General features: G+C 45.3%; 1 protein-coding gene across 1 annotated transcript in view; it reads left to right on the top strand.

Annotated features, from left to right (window-relative positions):
* The window catches only part of MEGF11 (multiple EGF like domains 11), a 318,441-nt gene that overhangs the window by 226,291 nt on the left and 71,333 nt on the right, over positions 1–20,817 (top strand). The window contains exons 12-14 of the mRNA XM_033167284.1: positions 16,550–16,670; positions 17,842–18,005; positions 18,737–18,839. Coding sequence (XP_033023175.1) covers positions 16,550–16,670; positions 17,842–18,005; positions 18,737–18,839 — 388 coding nt within the window. The remainder of the gene's footprint in view (positions 1–16,549; positions 16,671–17,841; positions 18,006–18,736; positions 18,840–20,817) is intronic.

Raw genomic sequence — 20,817 nt, 5'->3', positions numbered from 1 at the left:
ATGCTCTGCAGGGCTTTCTTGATCCTCTGAAATACCCAAGTCCATAGGCCAAGGGACAGGGAGCTATGTGCAGGATCTGGTGCTGGTAGGTTTACACAGGATAGAGAGGGGAAGGTGATTCACCTCCTCTTCTGAGGTACTACTGATTGGAGACTCTGAGACTGATGACTCAGAGCTCAGGACCACGGTACCAACAATCTGCTGGACAGCTTCCCTGCCTAAGGTGATTGGAACAAGACATGATTGCTGCAAAAAAAAAAAAAAATCAAGAAAAATATGTAAATGTTACAGAAGGCTCAAAGTGTTGGCTCCCAAAAATGGTTGCTTTTCATTACCATTTTTGAAAGTCATCCCACTGCTAAACTTGTAATAATCCCCATTGATTGCATTGGGTTTGCAATCCAAATGCCCATGTGTCAATTTCCAGCATCCTGGACAAGGGCATGGGTGAGTGGCCAGCTGGAATCCTGAACAGGAGCACTCTGTGCCGCAACATTTTGTTGCAGGTCCCACTTGTGAGAGCTTACCAGCCCAGTCCTTATATATCCCACCAGCAGGATGAAATGGTGCAATCCACTCCATCACCTCGTTCTGTTTCACCTTTCAGCTGAAATCAACACACCTCTCAGCCCAAATCCTCAAGGTATTTATTGCCTTCCCATCAGCTTTCCCAGTTAGATTCTTGCTCTTCATCTACTGTGTGTCTAGTACTTGAAAATAGCTGCCCAGCCCCACTGAGCTGTCCCCCCCCCCAGTAGCAGTTGGCTTGGGGCAGCAACATGCACTAGACCTCCCAACAGTTGTAACCCTGCTACTTACTGGGAAGGAGAAGGGGAGGGATGAGGCTGTGGGGAGGTTGGCACAGTTCAACACAATGCATTTGCATCATGCCAACCTCCCTGGCACCTCCACTCTCCCCTTTTCCTTCCTGGTAAGTATCCGTAACTTGTTTATCCCAAGCTCAGATGAGCATCACTGCTCCACCGCGCAGTCTGCTCTTGCTTTTTCCATAGAAATAGTGTGTTTGCTTTCTTCCTTCTCTAATCGTGGTGTGTTATCCAAGAGGCTGCCAACATTTCAGTGGCCATGACATGGAACTGTCAAAAAAATAAAATAATGAGAGAGAAATAAAATAATCAGGTGCCGTGCAGCAGGCTGACCTGAAAGAGGATCTTGTTTGACCATTTCTTTCAGGAGTGTGACACCAAACTCACAAAGCACATCTTGGAGTGTGTGGGAGTTTATAAAAGGGGATAACACAGAGGGGTAGCCTTGAGCATTTCATATCCTGGGTAACTATCTACAAAAGGGTCATCACCCCAACGTATGACCAGCAGAGTTGGATTCTGCTGTCAGCAAAGCCAAGACGACTGTGAATGGCACCAAGAGAAATGGGGGGTGGGAGGGCAATGCTGCCTTTATTTTTCAACAGAGCAGCATCTATTTTAAAATAGAAGAAGGTGAAGAAGATGCAGCTGTGAAGAGGAGAAAGTTATTACAAGCAGATTTGCACCTTTATTAAACACACACAGCCTTCTGTGAAGATCCTTCCTTAGTTTCCTGACCAAAGCATTTAGGGTGAAATGGGGTTCTTAATAGGCACAAATATGCCTTCAGAAGAGGCATTTGGAGAGTAAGAGAAAAACATCCCTGGTCTCCAGATGGCTCTGCATTCCTAAGTGTGCCTGAGCTGAGTTTAGCAATGAGAGGTCAAGAAGTTCAAATGCTTCTTTTCTTTAATTTTGCCCTTGCCAGGTAAAGTTCAGGTTTATGCTGAAATGAGGTCAGAATCTGCCTTCCTGCTAGAATAAATTCCAATTATTTTCCTATTGTACTTTTTAAACAGGGAGGGTGCAGCATCTTTTGACTGCCATAATTGAGGGGGGGGAGAGAGTGAGAGAGCAGCCTCTGCATGACAATGGGGTCACTTGTAATTCAATTCAGAAGTTCAGATTTTAAAAACAACAGTCCCTGATAAACATTCTGGAAGACTTGGGGAAGGGCCATAGCTCAGGGGTAGAGACTTGACCTTGCAAGCAGAAGGTCCCAGGTTCAATCACCAGCAAATCCAGGTAGGGTTGGGGGAGAATGCTGCCTGAAACCCTGGTTTCCTGCTGCCAGTCAGTGCAGACAAAACTGAGCTCAGTTGACTGGTAGGCTGGCTAAGTATAAGGCAGCTTCCTCTATTAATGATGTTACTTGGGTTTCAGTCCCACAGAACTATCATATAGCTTTGGGAAAGTCTTTAGTCTGGTTATACATGGCACAAACCTTGGCTCATGGTTACGGAGGAGAAAGCATAACCACAAGCCCTGGTTTGGACAACATGCGAAGCCAAACTGTTGACATAAGTAGCTGACCTAAGTTTTCAAATTTTGGAAGCAGGAGTTTCCAAGTATACCAAGCAGATCGGCATTAACTGAGATGCTGAAGAACAAGTTGGATGCTGTGTAACTTTAAGGAGCATCTCAGTCTTTCACTATTTATTTATTTATTTTAAAACATTTATATAAATTGCTTAATGAGAGCCAGCGTGGTGTAGTGGTTAAGAGTGGTAGTCCCGTAATCTGGTGACCTGGGTTCGTGTCTCTGCTCCTCCACATGCAGCTGCTGGGTGACCTTGGGCTAGTCACACTTCTCTGAAGTCTCTCAGCCCCACTCACCTCACAGAGTGTTTGTTGTGGGGGAGGAAGGGAAATGAGAATGTTGGCCGCTTTGAGACTGCTTCGGGTAGTGATAAAGCGGGATATCAAATCCAAACTCTTTTAATGATAGTTAGCCTGGTAGATGATTGACAGCCAGTGCATCCTGGTACTGGCTGTAACATTCTGCACCAGCTGCAGCTTCCAGACCAATCCCAAGGGAGGTCCCACATATCCTATGTTACAGTAGTTCAGCCATGAGGTTACCATAGCACAAATCACCATGGCCAAGCTATAGATGCTATTAGACAGACTTGAACCAAAGTCTAAGAGCCAGGAGCAGAGCTGCTGCAGAAACCTACTTTATTGTCTTTTCCAGGATGATAATGTCTTTCCATCAGAGCAGGGAAAACCCTCCAAACCTATTAATACTGGCGTTATATGCTCATTTATGCTACTACAAAGCAACAGAAAAATATCGTTCGAAGATTTTCAGAATCACCAGCAAGACCTTAGGTCTGGGATTTTCTGTTTGCTTTTGATTTTCATTCCTGTAATTCTGTAAAATGTCAAAAGGGGGGGTCTGGTTCATTAATTAGGCATGGCATGAGACTGTGGGATTCTTGACCTGCCTTGCAGGGAAGTCTTGCAAAGAACCTCCAGCGCTCACTTGTTAGCTCAGATCATCATTAGATGTGCCCTTGAAACATGGCTGGTATGTTTTCACTGCTCAGCCCACAACTAATTGCAACTTTCTCAGAGAGGATCATTAGTAAGATGCTGAGTCAACATTCACTGGTGGCTCTTTGTTCCTTTTTCAGGACATTTAAGGCTCATTGTGTTTTTCTTTTGCAGAATAACGTACCTGGGTTTGGATTCCTTGGTTCTGCTAGGTGTTAAGGAAAGATAGAAGCAGAGACTAATTCATCCCATGATGGTCTCAGCCTATTCAGGATTTAGCTCTTGGTAGCCTTGATAAATTGGGTCTTTGTACCTTCCCAATTATTTTGAAAGTCAGTGTGGTGTGTTGGTTAGAGATGAGAGCAGCCAATATGGTGCCCTTCTGTTGCTGTTGTTGGGCTACAACTCCCATCAGTCCCTCACATCATGGTGATGATGATGATTTAATTTCTATACTGCTCAATATGTTAAAAGTATCTTTAAGCGGTGTACAGAAAACTGAAGTAACAACAAGAAATATTACCAAAATATAGTTACATATAAAAACATGGTATTAATGCAAAGTTACTAATATCATCAACCCCAGCCAGCAAAGCCAGTGTTCAGGAATCATGGAGATTAGTCTAGCAGAGTTCATGGCTGAGGTGAGGCTTGAACCAGAAACTTCCCATACCACATCTAGTTCTTAAGCCACCCTGCTACCTAAGCACTTCCAGATGAGATGCCTCCTCTCAGTTCCAGAATTACAACGTTGATTCTCTCCCTCTCTCACAAGGGGGAAATAAACCTTGGTGATTCAGATGTACCATGCATACTTTTAAGCTGGCTGTAAAACGAGGTGCCAACATGAATAAAATATGGGGGGGGGGCAGGTAAGCCCTGCCCCATGTGCCCATCAACTGGGGGGGGGGCTCAAATATTTTGTTGTGGAGGCCAAAGGGATCTTGGCCCCTAGGATTTGGCTCCTATGTTGTCTTGCCTTAGTTAATGCTGATTGGCTTGGGTGGTTTCACCTGTATTTGCAAGTAACTCTAACCCCATGATAGCTAACATGGTGCCCTCCAGGTATTTTGGACTGCAACTTCCATCCACTCCTGCCAGCATGTCAATGGGAAGGAATGATGGAAGCTGTATTCCAGAACATCTGGACAGCCCCTGGTTGACTACCTCTGCCCTAACCCATTGGAATAGCCTTCACTAACCTGGTGTCCTTCAGCTGATTTGGACTGCAAGCCCCATCAGCCCTGGCCTGCATGAGGGCACAACTGGAGAGCACAGAGTTGGCAAAGACTGTGTTAGAACAACCTGCACCACCAACTATACCTAGTTAAACCACCTTAGCTGTGGGAAGCTTGTAATGCAGTTGAGTTCTTGGTTGACGTGATGTCCTTCCAGCGATTACCACCTCGGTGAGCCCTCATGTCGATACATCATAGCGAGGTGACAGAACTTCTATTGCTTTAACGAGTTCATCTCTTTAAGCTCCAATTTGTTGAAGACCTGTCCACTTTTATCGAACCCAGAGTGGTGTCGAGCAAAACTAGCACTTCATCACCAATATGAAAGGATTTGATATGAAAGGAGTCAACCTGACTTTCTCTCCCTTCCTTCCACAAACACACACATACACACACACACACCTGTTTTGACAGTTTGGGGGAGATTGCTCTTGTACAATATGAGGATAAAAATGTATTTTCCAGGACAGAATAATTCCATTCCCATCCCCCTGCCATGTTCAGACAGCAAAGCCATATGTCACAGATGTCCAATAATAAGATTATCTATGATCCAGAGGGGATTTGAAAGGAGAAAGGTTTTCAAGAGAGGAGTGAACTTCTGCTTTGGGACGGCCCCCTGAGAGGAGGAGGAGAAGCTGCCACCCAAAGTGGCGATACGAGCAAGAGATTAGTTGGGAGGCTGCACCTCCCACCACCTTGCCAGCAGCAGCACTGCCACCACTCCCCATACCATCATGCCTCCCTCACTCAGATTGAGGCAGTGCCCATGCCACCACCTCCTGCTCTTCACCCCTGCCAGGTGCCTGGCACTCAGCACTCAGCACTCAGCACTCAGCACTGCCTGGTGCTTGCTGCCTCCTGGTCCCTAACCCTGAATGCCCTATTGCATACTTTTGTTCTCCCAGAGTCACCCTCTTTGACTAGAGTTTACATAGCTTATAGAATCATAGAACCATACAATTGTAGAGTTGGAAAGGGACCCCGTGGGTCATCTGATCCAACCTCATGCAATGCAGGAATCTCAACTAAAGCATCCATGAATTAAACTTTAGCTTAAGTGGATGGTGCATATTCTGCTTTTTTATATAAATAAATATGGTGAACTACATATTCTGCAGCCTGTTTACATTTTGCAGATTGAAGATATGTGCATGTCTTTCCTTAGGTTTCATCATTCTGTACATGCCAGTTACTCAGGGGGCCAATGAACTGTGTCATCAACCACCATTGTATCATTCTGGTCACCTTGCAGGAATGGTCCAATGGCGTTACTATGCTCCAGTTGGCTCTGGCCATTCCTAAAAGACAAGTCTCAGAAGGTGGTGCTGGGAGACCATTGCTTTTAAGTAAGGATCAGCTATGCTCCAGAGTGCCTGACCTCAATGAGGCTTGAAGTCATCCGTCAAATCAGCTGGTCATTAGTGATGACTTCAAGCTTTGCTTCCAGCATGGATCAGTTGTGCTCTGGACTTCTTAATCATAAACTCTGGAGTGCAACCTATCTGTGTTTGTCTTGCATTTGAAAGCTGAATGCAAGGTCCACTTGCTGAGGAACAATCGGGAATGCACCTTAAGGCTCCAATTTTTTTATTTTGCAGCCATATATTTATCTACCCAGATGCCATTTTTTACATCAGATGTAGGGCAGGTGGATGCAGCTTGGGGAAAACAGCATTTTGGAGCAAATTAGGATTCCTGGAGGGTCTAATCTGGCACATAGGCCAGAGGTTATGAAGTTGCCTTTTACTGAATCAGTCCATTGGTCTGTCTAGCTCACTATTGTCTACACTGACTGGCAGTGGATCTCCAGGATTTCAGATGTGGAGTTTCTCCCAGCCAAGGCTGAAGATTCCCAGTATTGACACTGGTACTTTCTGCATGTAAAGCAGCCGCTCTACTATCGAGCTACAAAACTATAACCAAAACTATAACCTTCCAAAACTATAACCCACACCTGCTTTGATCACTACACCACACTGCCTCTCACATCTCAACCTTCCAGGGGACCATATTCAGCATATTTTTATCATCCATATTACAATTGCACAATGAATCCATGTTCTTCACATAATGAACAAAACTTTCCTTGGCCTTAAGCTATTGATTAGAGAATGTGGGGAAAGGGAGTTTATAAAATTTGCAAAAAGCCTTCTCCTTTTAATGTCGGAAAAGAACCTGGAGCTGAGACTGTCGGATCCATTGAGGGGCTATGATGGCAATTTAACTCATTTAAATGATCGGTTTCCCTTTGATATGATTCCAGATATACTTTTAGTGGGGGGGAAACCATTCTCATCTGAAGTTTCTGGAAGAAGAATAAAACTCGGGAGGGGGTGGCGTTCAATGGAGCTCCTGTCCTTTTATCCTTGATTTAGTGAGCATATCAGATGCTCCGCTTTGTTAACAGCCCTTTTCATTTGTAAAATAAATCCAGCTATTTTATTGGGCTGTTTTTGTTAGCGATCACTAGCATAAATTTTGCGCTATGTGAGATTGGGGTAGGTATTACGGCACAGCAGTTGTCCAATTAAGTGGAGCATCGCTGGCACAAAAAAAAGCCAGCTTTTCATTTTGCAAGTTATCTATGGGCGCAAGAGGACTTTGTATGTGTGATTCCCCCCCCCCCCAATTGTACTAGGAACATCTTCTATCCTGTGCTATTTAACCAGCTGTGGATCTCTTACTGCTGGCAACACAGAAGATAAAAGGCACCCGTTTTCTCCTAAATAAAGGTGCCTTTTCCTCCCCAACATTCCAGAAAGCCAAACATTCATACAGGGTGTTTTTTTTAAAAAAAAAAATAAAGTAAAAAAGAGTTAGAAGATACCAGTAGCAGAGAGCTACTTTTGTAGAATCTGTTTTCACACCCATCAGAGAGGATTCAAACCGGATTTCCGATAGATCATTGAAAAAGATCCCAGGGAAGTTGACAATAAATATACAATATGCGTTAAAAACACACACACACACACACACACGAAGCCAGCACAGAAGTTCAAAAGAGTAGGATGAGAGCTAAAATGCTTCAAGGGTGTGGGAGGATGAAACATTGTTTGCCTAGTGCCCATTAGATGACAAGGTCAAGTGTGCACTTGGCCCTGTTTAGAAAATAGAAGCGATGGGGTGTCAGGACTGGTGAGGGGGGAAATATTCACTGGAAACAATCTGCAATTAGGAAGGGTTTGATCCTCCCACATTTAAATCATTTATCTGGTAGACCAATGGGTGTTAGAATTCTATATGAAGGGAGAGGGTGAGTATATTCCTAGGAGGATAACCTTTTCTTATGTCTGGTAATCAAGATACTCTCAGTTCACCTGAGCTTGAGCTTAGGATGGAAAGAGATCTTTGCATGTATTGCTTGTGCCCTGTTTCTTTCTGCATGTAACATTCCGAGTTGTTCAGGGTTTGTTGCTCCAGTTTCATTTTGCAGTGATTCAGGACCTGCCCTGGGACTTTAGGGTGAAGGCTGGATAATAAATTTTAGCCATAGTAATCATCATCATCATCATCCTCATGCTTCACCCTGCGCATGGAACTTGCTCCCGCAGCTTTCCGACAGGTATCTGGGTGGCCACTGTGAGAACAGGATGCTGGTGCTAATGATGTATTAGATAGGTCATTGGCTCCTCTTATGTTCTTTAATTTGAGGTTCCTTCCTCAGCCTGAATAATTCTGGTGCAGAGGGGGAAGCATCTGAATCTCACTGCTGATGGCCGTGCTTGAGAACACATTTGACACATGCTTAGAGGATTGCTTCCAAGCAACTCAAAATTACTTTGTCACATTTTTGTTAGTTTTCTTTTTTAAAAAGCTCCTATCTCCCTTTTAACAATGTCTGCATACTTCCCCTGGTACATTCTTCAAGTCTTAAATCCAGTTCCCCACATTTCTGCAGCAATTTGTGAATTTCTTTTTAACCCCCGTGAAAACTTGTCAGCATTTCAGTGACGATTTCTCCTAATAAACACATGCCGTCTTGATTAGTGTACACATTTCTCCTAATATAATGCATTTTTGTAAACATTGCTTAGAGTTCTTCCTTGAGGAAGGTTGCATTTCAGAGGGCGGCAGCAGTGTTTGGGTTCTCACATTGTTTCAGAAAGTGAGAGGTAGACAAGGTCACCTTTGAATGTGAACAGAACTGAATTTCTCCCCCATTCCTACACATGTCAAACTATCTATATTTTTAGACGCAGACCCTGACTGTATCCTCCTGCTGCTTCTTGACCTCCCAGATCTCATTCAGTTGCACAGAATGTTTAAAAGTCACCAGAGGGAGAGGACACCTTCAGCCCTTTGCTTCTCTTCCTCCTTGTCCTTCCTCTGCGTCTCCCCTGTGTTCATATTTGTGGCAGTCTCATGGGATTTTGCAGTGACGTCCCTGGGTTTCGGCTTTGTGCCAGGGCCTCTTTGCAACTTGTTGACATGTCTCTTCCATTTGGCTCCCTTAATTGGCAATGTGGGCATGTCGCATTGCATTTCCGTTGCCGCTGCCTTTCGGTACCACAGGGGCCCGGTACCTTAACTTTAGACTTCAGACTGAGTTTATTTCATCTCCATTTCACAGGGCAATCTAGCCTTCACCAATCTCCTTCCTTCCTTTTCATCCACTTTTAACACTTAGGAATTTTTATATTGCTTTGTCAAAGGCACCTGCTTAGAGACCCGTCTGGCTCTTTGCATATCAAGAGCAGGGAGCTGCTTTCCGTTGTGGTTCAGATTCCAAATTGGGAGTGGGAGGGGGGTAACGACCTGAGAAATGATTGAAAACCTCTACAATAGAATTAAAGCCTTTTATTTCACTTTCTATTTAACTGCATTCCTCAGGGGCTCTTTGAAAGAAATGTATGCAAATCTTAGAACTTAATTCCATGCCTCACAAATAGCCTCCAAGCAGCCTTCTGACCACTACAGGGGGGGGGGAGAGAGAGAGAGAGAGAGAGAGAGAGAGAGAGAGAGAGAGAGAGAGAGGTGTAACATGTGAACAGGGCTTGCATGGATGCTATCCTGCTGTAGGTACAGACAAATCTGCCACTCTCACTTTCTCAATCTCCCAGTCTTAAATTCAGCTCTCCCAACTTCCACCTCCACTTCGCCTAAACGCTGATAATAGTCTATTAGATCGTTAAAAGCAACAACAACAAATGCTCTTAGAGTATAATCCAATTGGAATGAGGTTTTGTTTGTTTGTCCTGCAACTTAATCTTGAATGCTTCCAGGAGCAGATCTTTAAACTTTGCTGAGATGCGCTTGGGCTTCTATGGAGCTCCTTAGGTTATCTCCATGGCCTCTGAAAGGACTCTAGAAACTTGTATTAATAGTAAGTTGCAGAAATGTTTTCCTTCCTCTTTCATAATGCTAGAATTGGGGGGCATCCAATGAGACTGAATGTTGGAAGATTCGAGACAGGCAATAGAAAGTACTTTCTACACACAGCACATACCGGTAGTTAGAATATGGAACTCATCCCCACCAGAGGTAGTGTTGACCACCAAGTTGGATTACTTTACAAGATGGTGGCTACCAGCCACAATGGCTAGGTTTTACCTCCACTGTCGGGCCTCCCCTTGGAGCATCGAGTTAGCCACTGTGTGAGCAGGATGCTAGGCTAGATGGACCTTTGGCTTGATCAAGCAGAACTCTTCTTATGTTCATAGCAGTGGAAAGTGGATGGTGATTCTTATCCAGCCCTTGAAGTTCACTACGCCCTGGGAATACTTTACAACAGGGCATTCAGCAATTCAGTAATTTAGGGCAGCCACAAAGCACCTACACCTGCATGCAAAACAGGGCCCCTTTTGCCCATACTTGGTACCTGGATAGTTGCAGTCCTTCCTTTTCCTACTAAATATTCATGGCATAAACAAAGTCGCCGGTTTTCTGTTTGAACAACTCAATGAGTTTGTTTTACCGCTTTGACCTTAAATAACAAACTGATCTTACATGGCAAGGAGTCTGAATAACAATGCGGTTCAGTCAAACGCTTGACTGCACTCTCGCTCCTCCTCACCCTTTCCTTTATGAATGTTTTCATGGCTGAAATGGTTGGGTCCACCCAGGCCCTCCTGCCAGGGCACACTAAAAGAGAGTTTCAATCAGAGGAGGTATTTCCAGCTAAACCCATTTCTCTGGAAATAGGAAGCTGCCTTATACTGAGCCAGATCATTGAATCCATCTAGTTCCACACAGACTGGCAGCAGCTCTCCTGGGTTACAGACAAGGAGTCTCTCCCAAACCTAGCTGGAGATTCCTGGGATCGAACCTGGAACCTTCTGCATGCAGGGCGGATTCTGTAACCTCTGAGCTATGGCCATTCCCTGCTTTTGCCCTGAGAAAAAAATAACCCTCCAGGGAGGAAAAACTGTTTTGCATTGCTCAAGTGTCTGTGCTCATGTTGATCTCCATGGGCTCTGTGGCTTTTTATCTGCCAGACTACCAAACATTTCCTTGAGTGGCCTATTGAGTGGCCAGCCCTATCAACAGGCAGGGTGAGACAGCCGGTTCAGTTGAGAGATTCCAAGTGGCAGGCAACAGCAGCTAGTCTGCTGCCCCATCTCAGTTTCTGGACACACAATGTGAGACAGGTAGGCAACAACACAGTTCTTTGCACTGTGCAAATGTTTGCCAGGGAGTGACATTTGCAGGGGAGTATTGCTAGCCAGGATGGGGGTGCTTACCCCTTCGCCTCCCAGCTCTCACCCATGGAGTCTCCCCTGCAAATGCCCCTCTGACTGTGCTTAACTTGTTTTCTGCCACTAAGCTTTGAGGGAAAAGGCTGGGGGGGGTGGGCATTTGCAAGGGGAAATCAGCAAGTAAAGAAAGGATGAATCCTTCCTCCTCTTGCCTGACTACCTTCTTCTACAAATGGGCCCATTCTCTCTTCCCACCTCCCACCCCGCCAAATGTTCCCACATTTGCATTATCTCAGCACGCTCAGGTTTGCTGAGATCTCACGTAGTTCCTCCCTCAGCAGACCTGCAAGTTCTCATCCATGCAACAGGATCCCTGGGGCTGTTTATCTCACATCATGACCTGTCCTCCCTGCCCAGTATTTTATCATTAGCACTAATAACAGCACCTGCAGAGAGCTATTAGCAGCGCTCCAAGAGGAAACTCATCCTTCCAGAGATCATAGTACTCTTTGGAAGGCTAAAGACATGACTGTCTTGCCTGGGGCTGATGGGCGCTGCAGTCCAAAAACATCTGGAGGGAAGGCTGATTCAGAGTTTTAGATCTGCTGTGTATGTACCTGAGAAACACCCCTCTTAATTTCCACAGGAACCCAATTAGGGAACTCAGTCTGTTCTCCCCACTTTGATATGGAAAGCCATATGTTCCCCTTGCGGGGGATTGCTTGTCAGGAGCTGAGGTGGGTTAATTGTAAATGTTGCCCTTAAGTTAGCAAATACACACATCCATATCTAGGATCTGCATCAGTGCACTGGAATGTTTGAGGAGGACATTCCGCAGCATTTAAATACATCCACGGTTTATGAAATAAATCTGCTTATCTGGCATAGCAGATTCTGGGATCAAGCAGCCCCCTGTATTCTGTCACTCAGACCTGCAGAGATAAAGGTGTCTATTGGTACCTTTCACCTACTCTCTGGATTTTATAAACCTCTGTGGCCCCTGCAAATTGTACATTTTCTACAGCACCCTCCCTTGATGGGGAGCAATGGGTTTTATTTCACCAAATTCCCTCTGTGTCTCTTTTAATGTACTCCTCTTCATACCCTTGCCTTCTTTAATGTACTCCACTTCATACCCTTGCTGGGGGAAAAACACATGTTGAGGGCCACATTCCCTTGGGAGTTATCTGTTGGGAGCCACATCATGGGCAGTGGGTGGGGCCTGAGCCAAAGGTGGGAGATGCACCCCCATTTTCTCTTTTTTGCAACCCTTTTGAGACCCTAGGAGCCCATCCTCCATAGCTAACTCACCTTCTTTTACTCTTCTTGGCACCAGTCAGCACAAGGGATAAGAAGACAGCTTCTCTGTGACTAAAAAGTTCGCCTTTCATGCTGATTGGGCATTTCTAGGATGTTGGAGACTGGGAATCTGCTGTACAAACACATACAGGTCTTCATCCTCCCCCTACTCTCTGTGACACTTGACCACAACACCTCTGCAGGGGACCCCTCAAATGTGCAGCTGTCTCACCTGAAGCCTGATGCAGTCAATGCAAGCTGCCATTCACCATGAAGAGTGGAAAGAGTCAGGTATCCGTATTGTGTCTGCCCTCGTCCCGCTAATATGACAATTTCCATTATATAATTTCAATGAGAAAATACATGGATTAAACCACAGCAAAAAAAAAAAAATCAATAAGAGAGAGAGAGAGAGGGCAGTGGTTCATTCTGGGATTGATCAAAGTATCATTCTTTGGCTAAAATCAGCCAGTGGAGTGGGAGCGAGAATTAGATCCAGAATCCAGCTTTCGGAGGGAGACTAACCTTTTTGTCTTATGATATCATTCTCATGGAAATTATATTATGGAAATCTCCATAACAGCCAGGGGAGGAGAGACAGATACAATACAGATACCTGTCCTCATCCCCCCCCCCAAACATTGTGGCGAAGAGCAGCTTGCATGGGGGGAGGGTTAACGTCGGGAGGAAGGAGGAAGCAAGCATTTCCATTGAGCTCAGGAACGGAGAACAGCCCTTTCAAATCAGCCCTTTAAGCTGAAATCCCACAGCAAACAATTAACTGCCGATGAATCTTCACGTGGTCCATATGGAATCCTCAGCTGTGGGAAAAAGAGGCATTAAATATCAGTCTATTTATGGCGAGATTCCTTAATATAGCCATAACACCTTTCCCCCGCTTCCCATGGGGGTGGGGGTGGGTTATACATTTTGAATTTAATTCACCATCCTTTCTCATTTCATGCTGCCTCCAGTGGTACCCTTTTCGCTGGAATGTTCCGTACTGATTAAGTTGCCAAACTGCCCAGAAGGAAAGGGGTGGGAGAGAAGGATGGAGAGAACGGTCACCATATGGAGCCCAGATGTTGATTAATTTCGGTAAATGGGATAGGAACCTGAAACACCATATTGCAAGAGAAAAGATCCGCTAACACTTGATCCCCAGCCTAATAGAATATATACTCATTAATGACTGGCAAGGAAGAGAGCCTGTTGCAATCATCATCAGAGGTGGGGAGGTTGCGGGTGCGTCAATTGGATAGGAGTGCCCACGTGCATCTCATTCCGTAAGTCAGGCTCCCCAAATTGAGGTGAAAATGTTAATGATTTTTGCATTTAGAAAAATTCCCTTCTTGGAGCGGCTGCAGCTGATTTGAGTCATAGGTTTCCTGGTACAGAAGCTAACAGGGCAATCCTGTGTCCATCTACTTAGAAGTAAGCCCCACTGTGTTCAGTAGGCCTTGCAGTCTGGCAGCTGTGCATAGAATTGAAGCCCTCTTGCAGAGCTGTCAACCTTCCCTTTTTTTGCATTGGGAAACGACCATAGCTGTCAACTTTCCTTTTTTTGCAATGGGAAATGGTGCTGGAATAAGGGAATTTCCCACAAAAAAAGGGAAAGTTGATAGCTATGCATAGTAGTCCCACCACTCTCAAAAGCTCTGTGTGATGGTGGCCTGAGAGGGCATTCTCTGTGGCCACCTCTAAGGAGATGTGCCTGGCACCTTCATTGTGCAGTTTTCAGCAGATGTAGAAGACACATGTCTTCATCCTGGCCTTCCACCATACCTGAGGGCAGCAGACTAGCTTAGAGGAAGCAGCACAAGCTGCTGCTGCTTGCTTCACACAATCCCTCACCTCACGCTGCCTAATGGTAGGGTCGGCCCTTTCAGAGGAAATGCTTGGCAGTCTGCCTGATAAAAAGCCATAGTGGCCATGGAATATCACCACATTTTGAACTGCTTCATCTTAATGCTAAACAGTTGGGACAAATAGCAGTTGTGGCGGGTGGCAGGAAACCAGGGAGGGACCCTGATCAGATCAAGAGCACACTCCAGAATGTTCGGGACATGACTGTTTTCTTTCTTCAAAACAAAAGTGACCAGTTTAAGCACACTTTTTAAAAATGTGTGTTTATCACAAAGCCATGTAGTGTTGGCCTTAGAGGGGGAGTTCCCTCATCCCTCATTTCTTGCTCAGTGAATGGCAAGCTCTTCTGTCTCTGAATTAAAGGAGTGGCATTGAGGATTATTATCACGCGAAGGTTGATGGAACCTTTTTTCTTCTGCATTTTTTTTCACACACCCCTGACTTTAACAGCTCCTATCACACATTCCTTTGGGCACCACCCTTCTCAACGAAAAAGGTCCACCTATGTACAAGTTTTCCCTGGCCACTGTGAGAAAAGAATGCTGGGCTAGATGGGCCCCTGGCCTGATCCAGTAGGCCCTTCTTATGTTCGCTGATTTCCATTGTTAGCTCAGTGCTTCAGTCCAGGTTCAGTAGATGAATGCAATAATGTGACTGTCTGACTTAATGTTTTGAGATTCCATAAAGCATATATATTCCGGCCTTTCCATTGCACAGATGAACTTAAGTTTTGCAACTTTCTTGGGGCACAGATAGTTCCCCTCCCTTTTATTTGTGCTAATTTGCAGAGCATCTCATACATTGATTTTGCAATATAAATAATACATCATTATGTATGCTCAGCAGTTTCTCTGGGATTTGAAAATATCACTTCTTTGGGGCCTTGTTTGTTTGTTTGCTTGCTTATTTTGCCTCTGCGACGAGACCAAGCTTCGCACGACATTAAGCCCTTGTCGTCTTTTGTGATTAGCGCTTTGTCCGTGATGTTTTTCTTAATGAGCAAACAGCTGTTCAGAGAGATTTGCCATTCTACCTTTCCCACCTCCCGCTGTACGGCTGCCAATAATTTGTCCCTGTTCTCCTTTTGAACCAATCCAAAAGAAACCATTGTAATGCTGTCATTTCTTGGGAAACAATGGACATTGTGTAGAAGGACTTTGTCTAAGCTGGAGATGGCAATGGCTGGATAGCCCAGGCTGCTTTTCAGACCTGAAGATGCTTCCTTAGAATATTGAGAATCTCGGCTTTGCTGCTATTATGTTCCAACCTTTCAAGGATAACTTTAAATGTGATGCAAAATCTGAAAGGGGTTTCAACAAGTCAAGAGGCACAGACTCATAGCAGTTTCCCACTTCTGCAGTATTTCAGGGTCACTTAAGAACACCATAAGAGCCTGCTGGGTCAAACCAACAGGCTATTCAGTCTAGCATCCTATTCTCACATTTGCCACCCAGATGCCTGTGGGAAGCTCACAAACATAATTCAAGCACAATAACACTCTCCATTCTCCTGCATTCTCCTGAAACCAGTATTCAGAAAAATTGACTGTGGAGGCAGAGCAACAGCCATCATGACTAGTAGCCATTGGCAACCTTCTTCTCCATGAATTGGTCCAATCCTCTTTTAAAATCATCCAAGTTGGTGGCTATCCCAGTTTCATGTGGGAGTGAGTTCCATGGATTAACTGTGCACTTTTTTAACTTCTGGTGTGATTTGTTTCCTACACAGGATGCTGGAAGCAACATGCAGATTGTTCTGTGCATCTTTTCCTCTGTGTCCATTTACATGTTTTGAGATGCTGCAGGCCACTGTGTTGTTCCGTTATACCTTAGGGACAGCCTGAACCAAGCTTATGCCCTCTAGTTGCTTTGAACTACAACTCTCATCAGCCCCAGCATTACCGTATATGGCCATGCTGCCTGGGGCTAATGCAAGTGGTGGTCAAAACATCTGGAAGTTACCAAGCTGGAGAAGTCTGCCTTAGGAAATTACTCTTTCTGAGCATTCCTCCAGATGCCCTCAGGGATTCAGCTGTATCATCCTTGAGGGAAGTGCAAGGAGTCTGGGCCTTCTCAGTAGAGATGGGCAAGTTCTACGATCCTCTTATTAACTTCTGAACTGGCCACGATTACCTGGACCCCATACTTCTCCTTCTTCCTCAGCTTGGTTTCATTTTGGTTTGCAGGGAGAAGACTGCTCTGTTGTTTGTGCAGCCGGAACATACGGAGGCAACTGCTCATTGGTTTGCAACTGCAGAAATGATGGCGGGTGCTCCCCAGTGGACGGTTCGTGCTTTTGCAGAGAAGGTAAAGGTTGTCCTGCTTCAAGGGCTACCATGAGGTAGCATAAATCATACTGTCCTGTGCTAAAATGTTCAGCAAATGGCTCCAGGCTGTGAAGCAGGTCAGGATTTCTCAAGTTGGTAGTAAATCATAACATGGAGGGTTATGCTGCCCTTCGGGGTCAATGTTTGTGTTTTTCCAGGAATCAGGTAACAATAGTGTACTCCTGCTACTATGATATGGTTGACACATGCATGTCTGTCAACTGACAATAAGTGATGGCATTCGCATGTTGATGGGCTGTCATAGAGCAAATGCCTGAGTCACATTGTGCTTTTTCTTCTAAAAACTTTCGTGTGTGTGTGTGCACTGTATACCTAAAATGTTAACAATATTTCATTTTGTATTATTAGTAGCAGTATTTATTATTTAACATTGTGACCTCTGATCACACAGTAAATTGTGTATTATTCTGCATATCATGCAGGGATGGCTGCAGTTCTCTGAGTGAACGCTCAGCAGCACACAGGAACACCAGAAGCTGCCTTACACTAAGTCAGATCATTGGTCCATCAAGATTGGCATTGTCTACACTGACTCTGCACAAATATATAGCACTTAGGTAGAAATTTCACGTTCCCTCAGACCATGAAGATTTTCAATTGAATGTTCTCACATACTTCACTTGTGAAAGTTGAATTCCGATGGCTTGATTCCCATGCTTGCTTTCAGCTTGGCCACTCCTGTGTGGTTAACACAGCCTTCCCCCCAAACACCAGCCCTCACCATACATTCCAAAGCACATTCTGCCCTACTGATTGGAAACATGACAAGAAATCTAGATGGCACAGTTGCTGTGGGTGCGTGACACGCACAACTGCTATCATCTCTAAAATAGGTGCCTTCTCCAATAAAGATCTGCAGGGCAGGGTAGCCAAGATGACCCAGTTTTCTAGGGCAAAGGACAAGATGGTGCCGCCTATTCCATGCACTGAATAACTGGCAATTGATTCCTATTTCAGCACTGGTGACTGGACAGCGCACTGTACTTCACTTGAACCACATACACACCCGTCTGCTCCACACCCCTCAGCTTCTGCCACCTGAGGCAGCTGCCTTGTCCTTCCTAATAGCAGGGTCTGCTCTAACGGGGGTAATGGTTGGCACATCTGACTTGTGCTCTGTCTTGTTCCAGGATGGCAGGGAGCAGATTGTTCCATTCCGTGTCCGAGTGGCACTTGGGGTCTCAACTGCAACCAGTCATGTTACTGTGCCAATGGAGCCGCCTGCAACCCTGTGGATGGATTATGCCTTTGCTCTCCTGGCTGGCAAGGGGATTTCTGTGACCAGCCCTGTCTTGTAAGTCTACTTTTGATCCTTATCCAGATCAGTAATTAGGGTGCCATTGACCTAAGAGCAGCATCCAAACGAAGGGAACAAAATGTGTTTTCAGTGTTGTGCATGGAAATGCCCAGATCAGTGGTTAACATCTATGCTAGGACATCCACCCCACCCCGCCTCATGAAGGCTACAAGGTCCCTCCAACTTTTGCAGGAGACATCTGTACACAGAACAACTCTGTTTTTGCTTTGCTTATCAGATCTACATCCTAAAACAGTTAAAATGTTTGAAAAGCAATTACAGTTAAAGACATCTAAAAACTATTACAGTTAAAACATTCTAAAAGCAATGCTATCATTAAAAACATTATTCCATCCAATGATCTTGTGGTTGCCAAGAACATTTTTCTTCAGCCACCAATTTCCTGGGCAAACAGGAAAGGTTTAAAATTCCTCCTGAAAGTTAATAATGATGGAGAAGCACTTTACTAGGGAGGGCATTCCACAATCATGGAGCCACCCCTGAAAAGGCCCTGCCATGAGTGAGTGCCAACCAGGCAGGCCCTGGTGGCAGAACCACCAACAAGGCCTCACCTGCTGATTGTAGGGTCTGAGATGGTTGGTACTTGGAAAAGGCAGTTGTTTAGGTCTAATTACAATCACAACTACCAGAGTGGCTGGGTAGAAAAATGTAGATACATATATAAATAACTAAGAACCTTTCCCATTCTCTGTTTCTTTTTCTGGAAGGACGGGACATACGGCCTGAACTGCAGTGAACACTGTGATTGTAGCCATGCAGATGGATGTGACCCGGTTACAGGTTATTGTTGCTGTCTTGCTGGTTGGACAGGTAAAAATGGCAAGCTGACAAGTATGTTATCCTGCAGCACCAGTTCAAGTGCCACACTTTGCCTTTAAACCTTTTTTAAAAAATCCCATTGAGGCAGTGAGATTTTCATTGATGCCTTAAAGACCCCTCCAGAATGCTGGTGGGTTGTGTGTGTATGTTTTGTTTTGTTTTGTTTTGTTTTTTGCAAGAGTCTTCTGGAACATGTCATTGATGCAGTAATAGCGTATTAGTGATGGATTTGTACGGGATCAACCACAGATCATTCTGCTTTATCAGATGCTCTGTGGTGCTTCGCGAATGATACAGCATCGTATTTGTCACACACATCCTGGACCACTTGTGGCATAAAGGGTTACAGGACTTTAGCAGCAACTGATGGCACATGAACTCATTAGAAATGTCCTGAAACATTTGCAAGCACAAACAATATTGAAAGCACGTCACCCCACAGAGACCTGGGCAGAGGATGCTCCCAACGGAGACTGGCCAAATGTGAATGTGAGGCCAGGATCTTACCTTGAGAGGCAGCAGTGGCAGCAGCAGGGTTGCCACAACAAACAGCTGTGCAAGCCTTTGGAAGGCAGAGGTGCGAGAGGGCATCAGAGGAGGGAGGGAAGGAAAAACAGACAGAGGCCAGTGTTACCCATGGCACCCCTGACCATCATCCAAGGCACCCCAGGGTGCCACGAGACACTGGTTGAAAAGCACTGGTCTAGAGTAAAGCCCAGAATTCTCCCAGATGCTGCCCTCCAGTTTTGATTGTCAGTGTTACACATGGTCAAATATTGCAGCACACTTTATTATTCACATTTTACTGAGACTGAAGCTGAGAGGGAGAGTAAGGTTGCCCATTTAAGACTGTGTCTGAGGTGGGAATCACCTGCCAACAATGGCTCTGTTTAATTCAACCAGCCAGTGGTTTCTGCCGCTAATGGCATTATTTTTAGAAATGCTGGTTCAATGTTGCCGCTGTGACTGCAGAGTCACACTGAGCAACAGCTGTGGCTCTGAAGATACATTAGTGATAGGATATCTTGGGGAATTTGGCTGCTCCCCTCATGAGGAGAGATCCAGACCAGCATTAAAACCAGCTACCAAGTTTTGGGTTCTGGAGCGGCGAGCCTTAATTACTGGCGATGGACAACTTTTTCCGCCTTCTCTCTGTCGAGCGGTGTCATCATCACAGCAGCAAGCCCTCCCAAGAAAACAATGGGGTTGCAGAGGAAGCGATGTGAAGGGCTCCCAAATCAAAAGGCAACTTTTTATAATTAAACAGCATGGAAGGAAGGAAGCAAGGAGGGAAGGAAAGGAGAGTGAGAGATGGGAGTTGCGTTGCTTAGGAACCATTTGTAGTGGGGCCTTGGCGGTGCACAGTTCCATCCGCCGGCCAAGCTCCCCCACTGCCCTTTTGATTGACGGCCCTTGCAGTCATCCCTCTGAGGTGCCAGGTGCTCACTGGCCTCTTGTTGTCCGGGGTGAACTCCATTAGGGCAACTGCACAAGGTTGTTGTCACTAAAACAACAAAGAGCCTTGCTGCACTATTACCAATTTTGCTGTGACATAAACAGGGACTGTCAGCAAAATAGGGTCAGAAGATCTAGACCCATAAGAGGAGTCTGCTGCATCAGGCCAGTGGCCCTTCTAGTCCAGATTCCTGTTCTCACATTGGCCAGTCAGATGCCTGTGGGAAATGGAGGAGGGGTCATGCTTGAGACCACCTATTTCTTAAACTGGCAAAGTTCTTGCGGATGCCTCTTTGATTACTTAGAGAAGAGACCATGTGGCTCCCGATTAAAGAGGATCATTCATGTGACCAGTCCAACAAGCATTGCTGTCTAGACCTCATTTGCCTTCTGTGACATCATTCCAATCTCTCTATGGAGTCTGTGGTTGGCTGGGATCACTCCAGAGGAGCGAGATCAGTGAAGGGGAAATGGCGTCCACCCTGAGAAACAAATGACAATAAATAGCAGTGAA

This window comes from Lacerta agilis, chromosome 13, assembly GCF_009819535.1.
Source record: "Lacerta agilis isolate rLacAgi1 chromosome 13, rLacAgi1.pri, whole genome shotgun sequence".
In the NCBI taxonomy this organism is placed as follows: domain Eukaryota; kingdom Metazoa; phylum Chordata; class Lepidosauria; order Squamata; family Lacertidae; genus Lacerta; species Lacerta agilis.
This window is presented reverse-complemented; position numbering and strand designations above follow the sequence as displayed.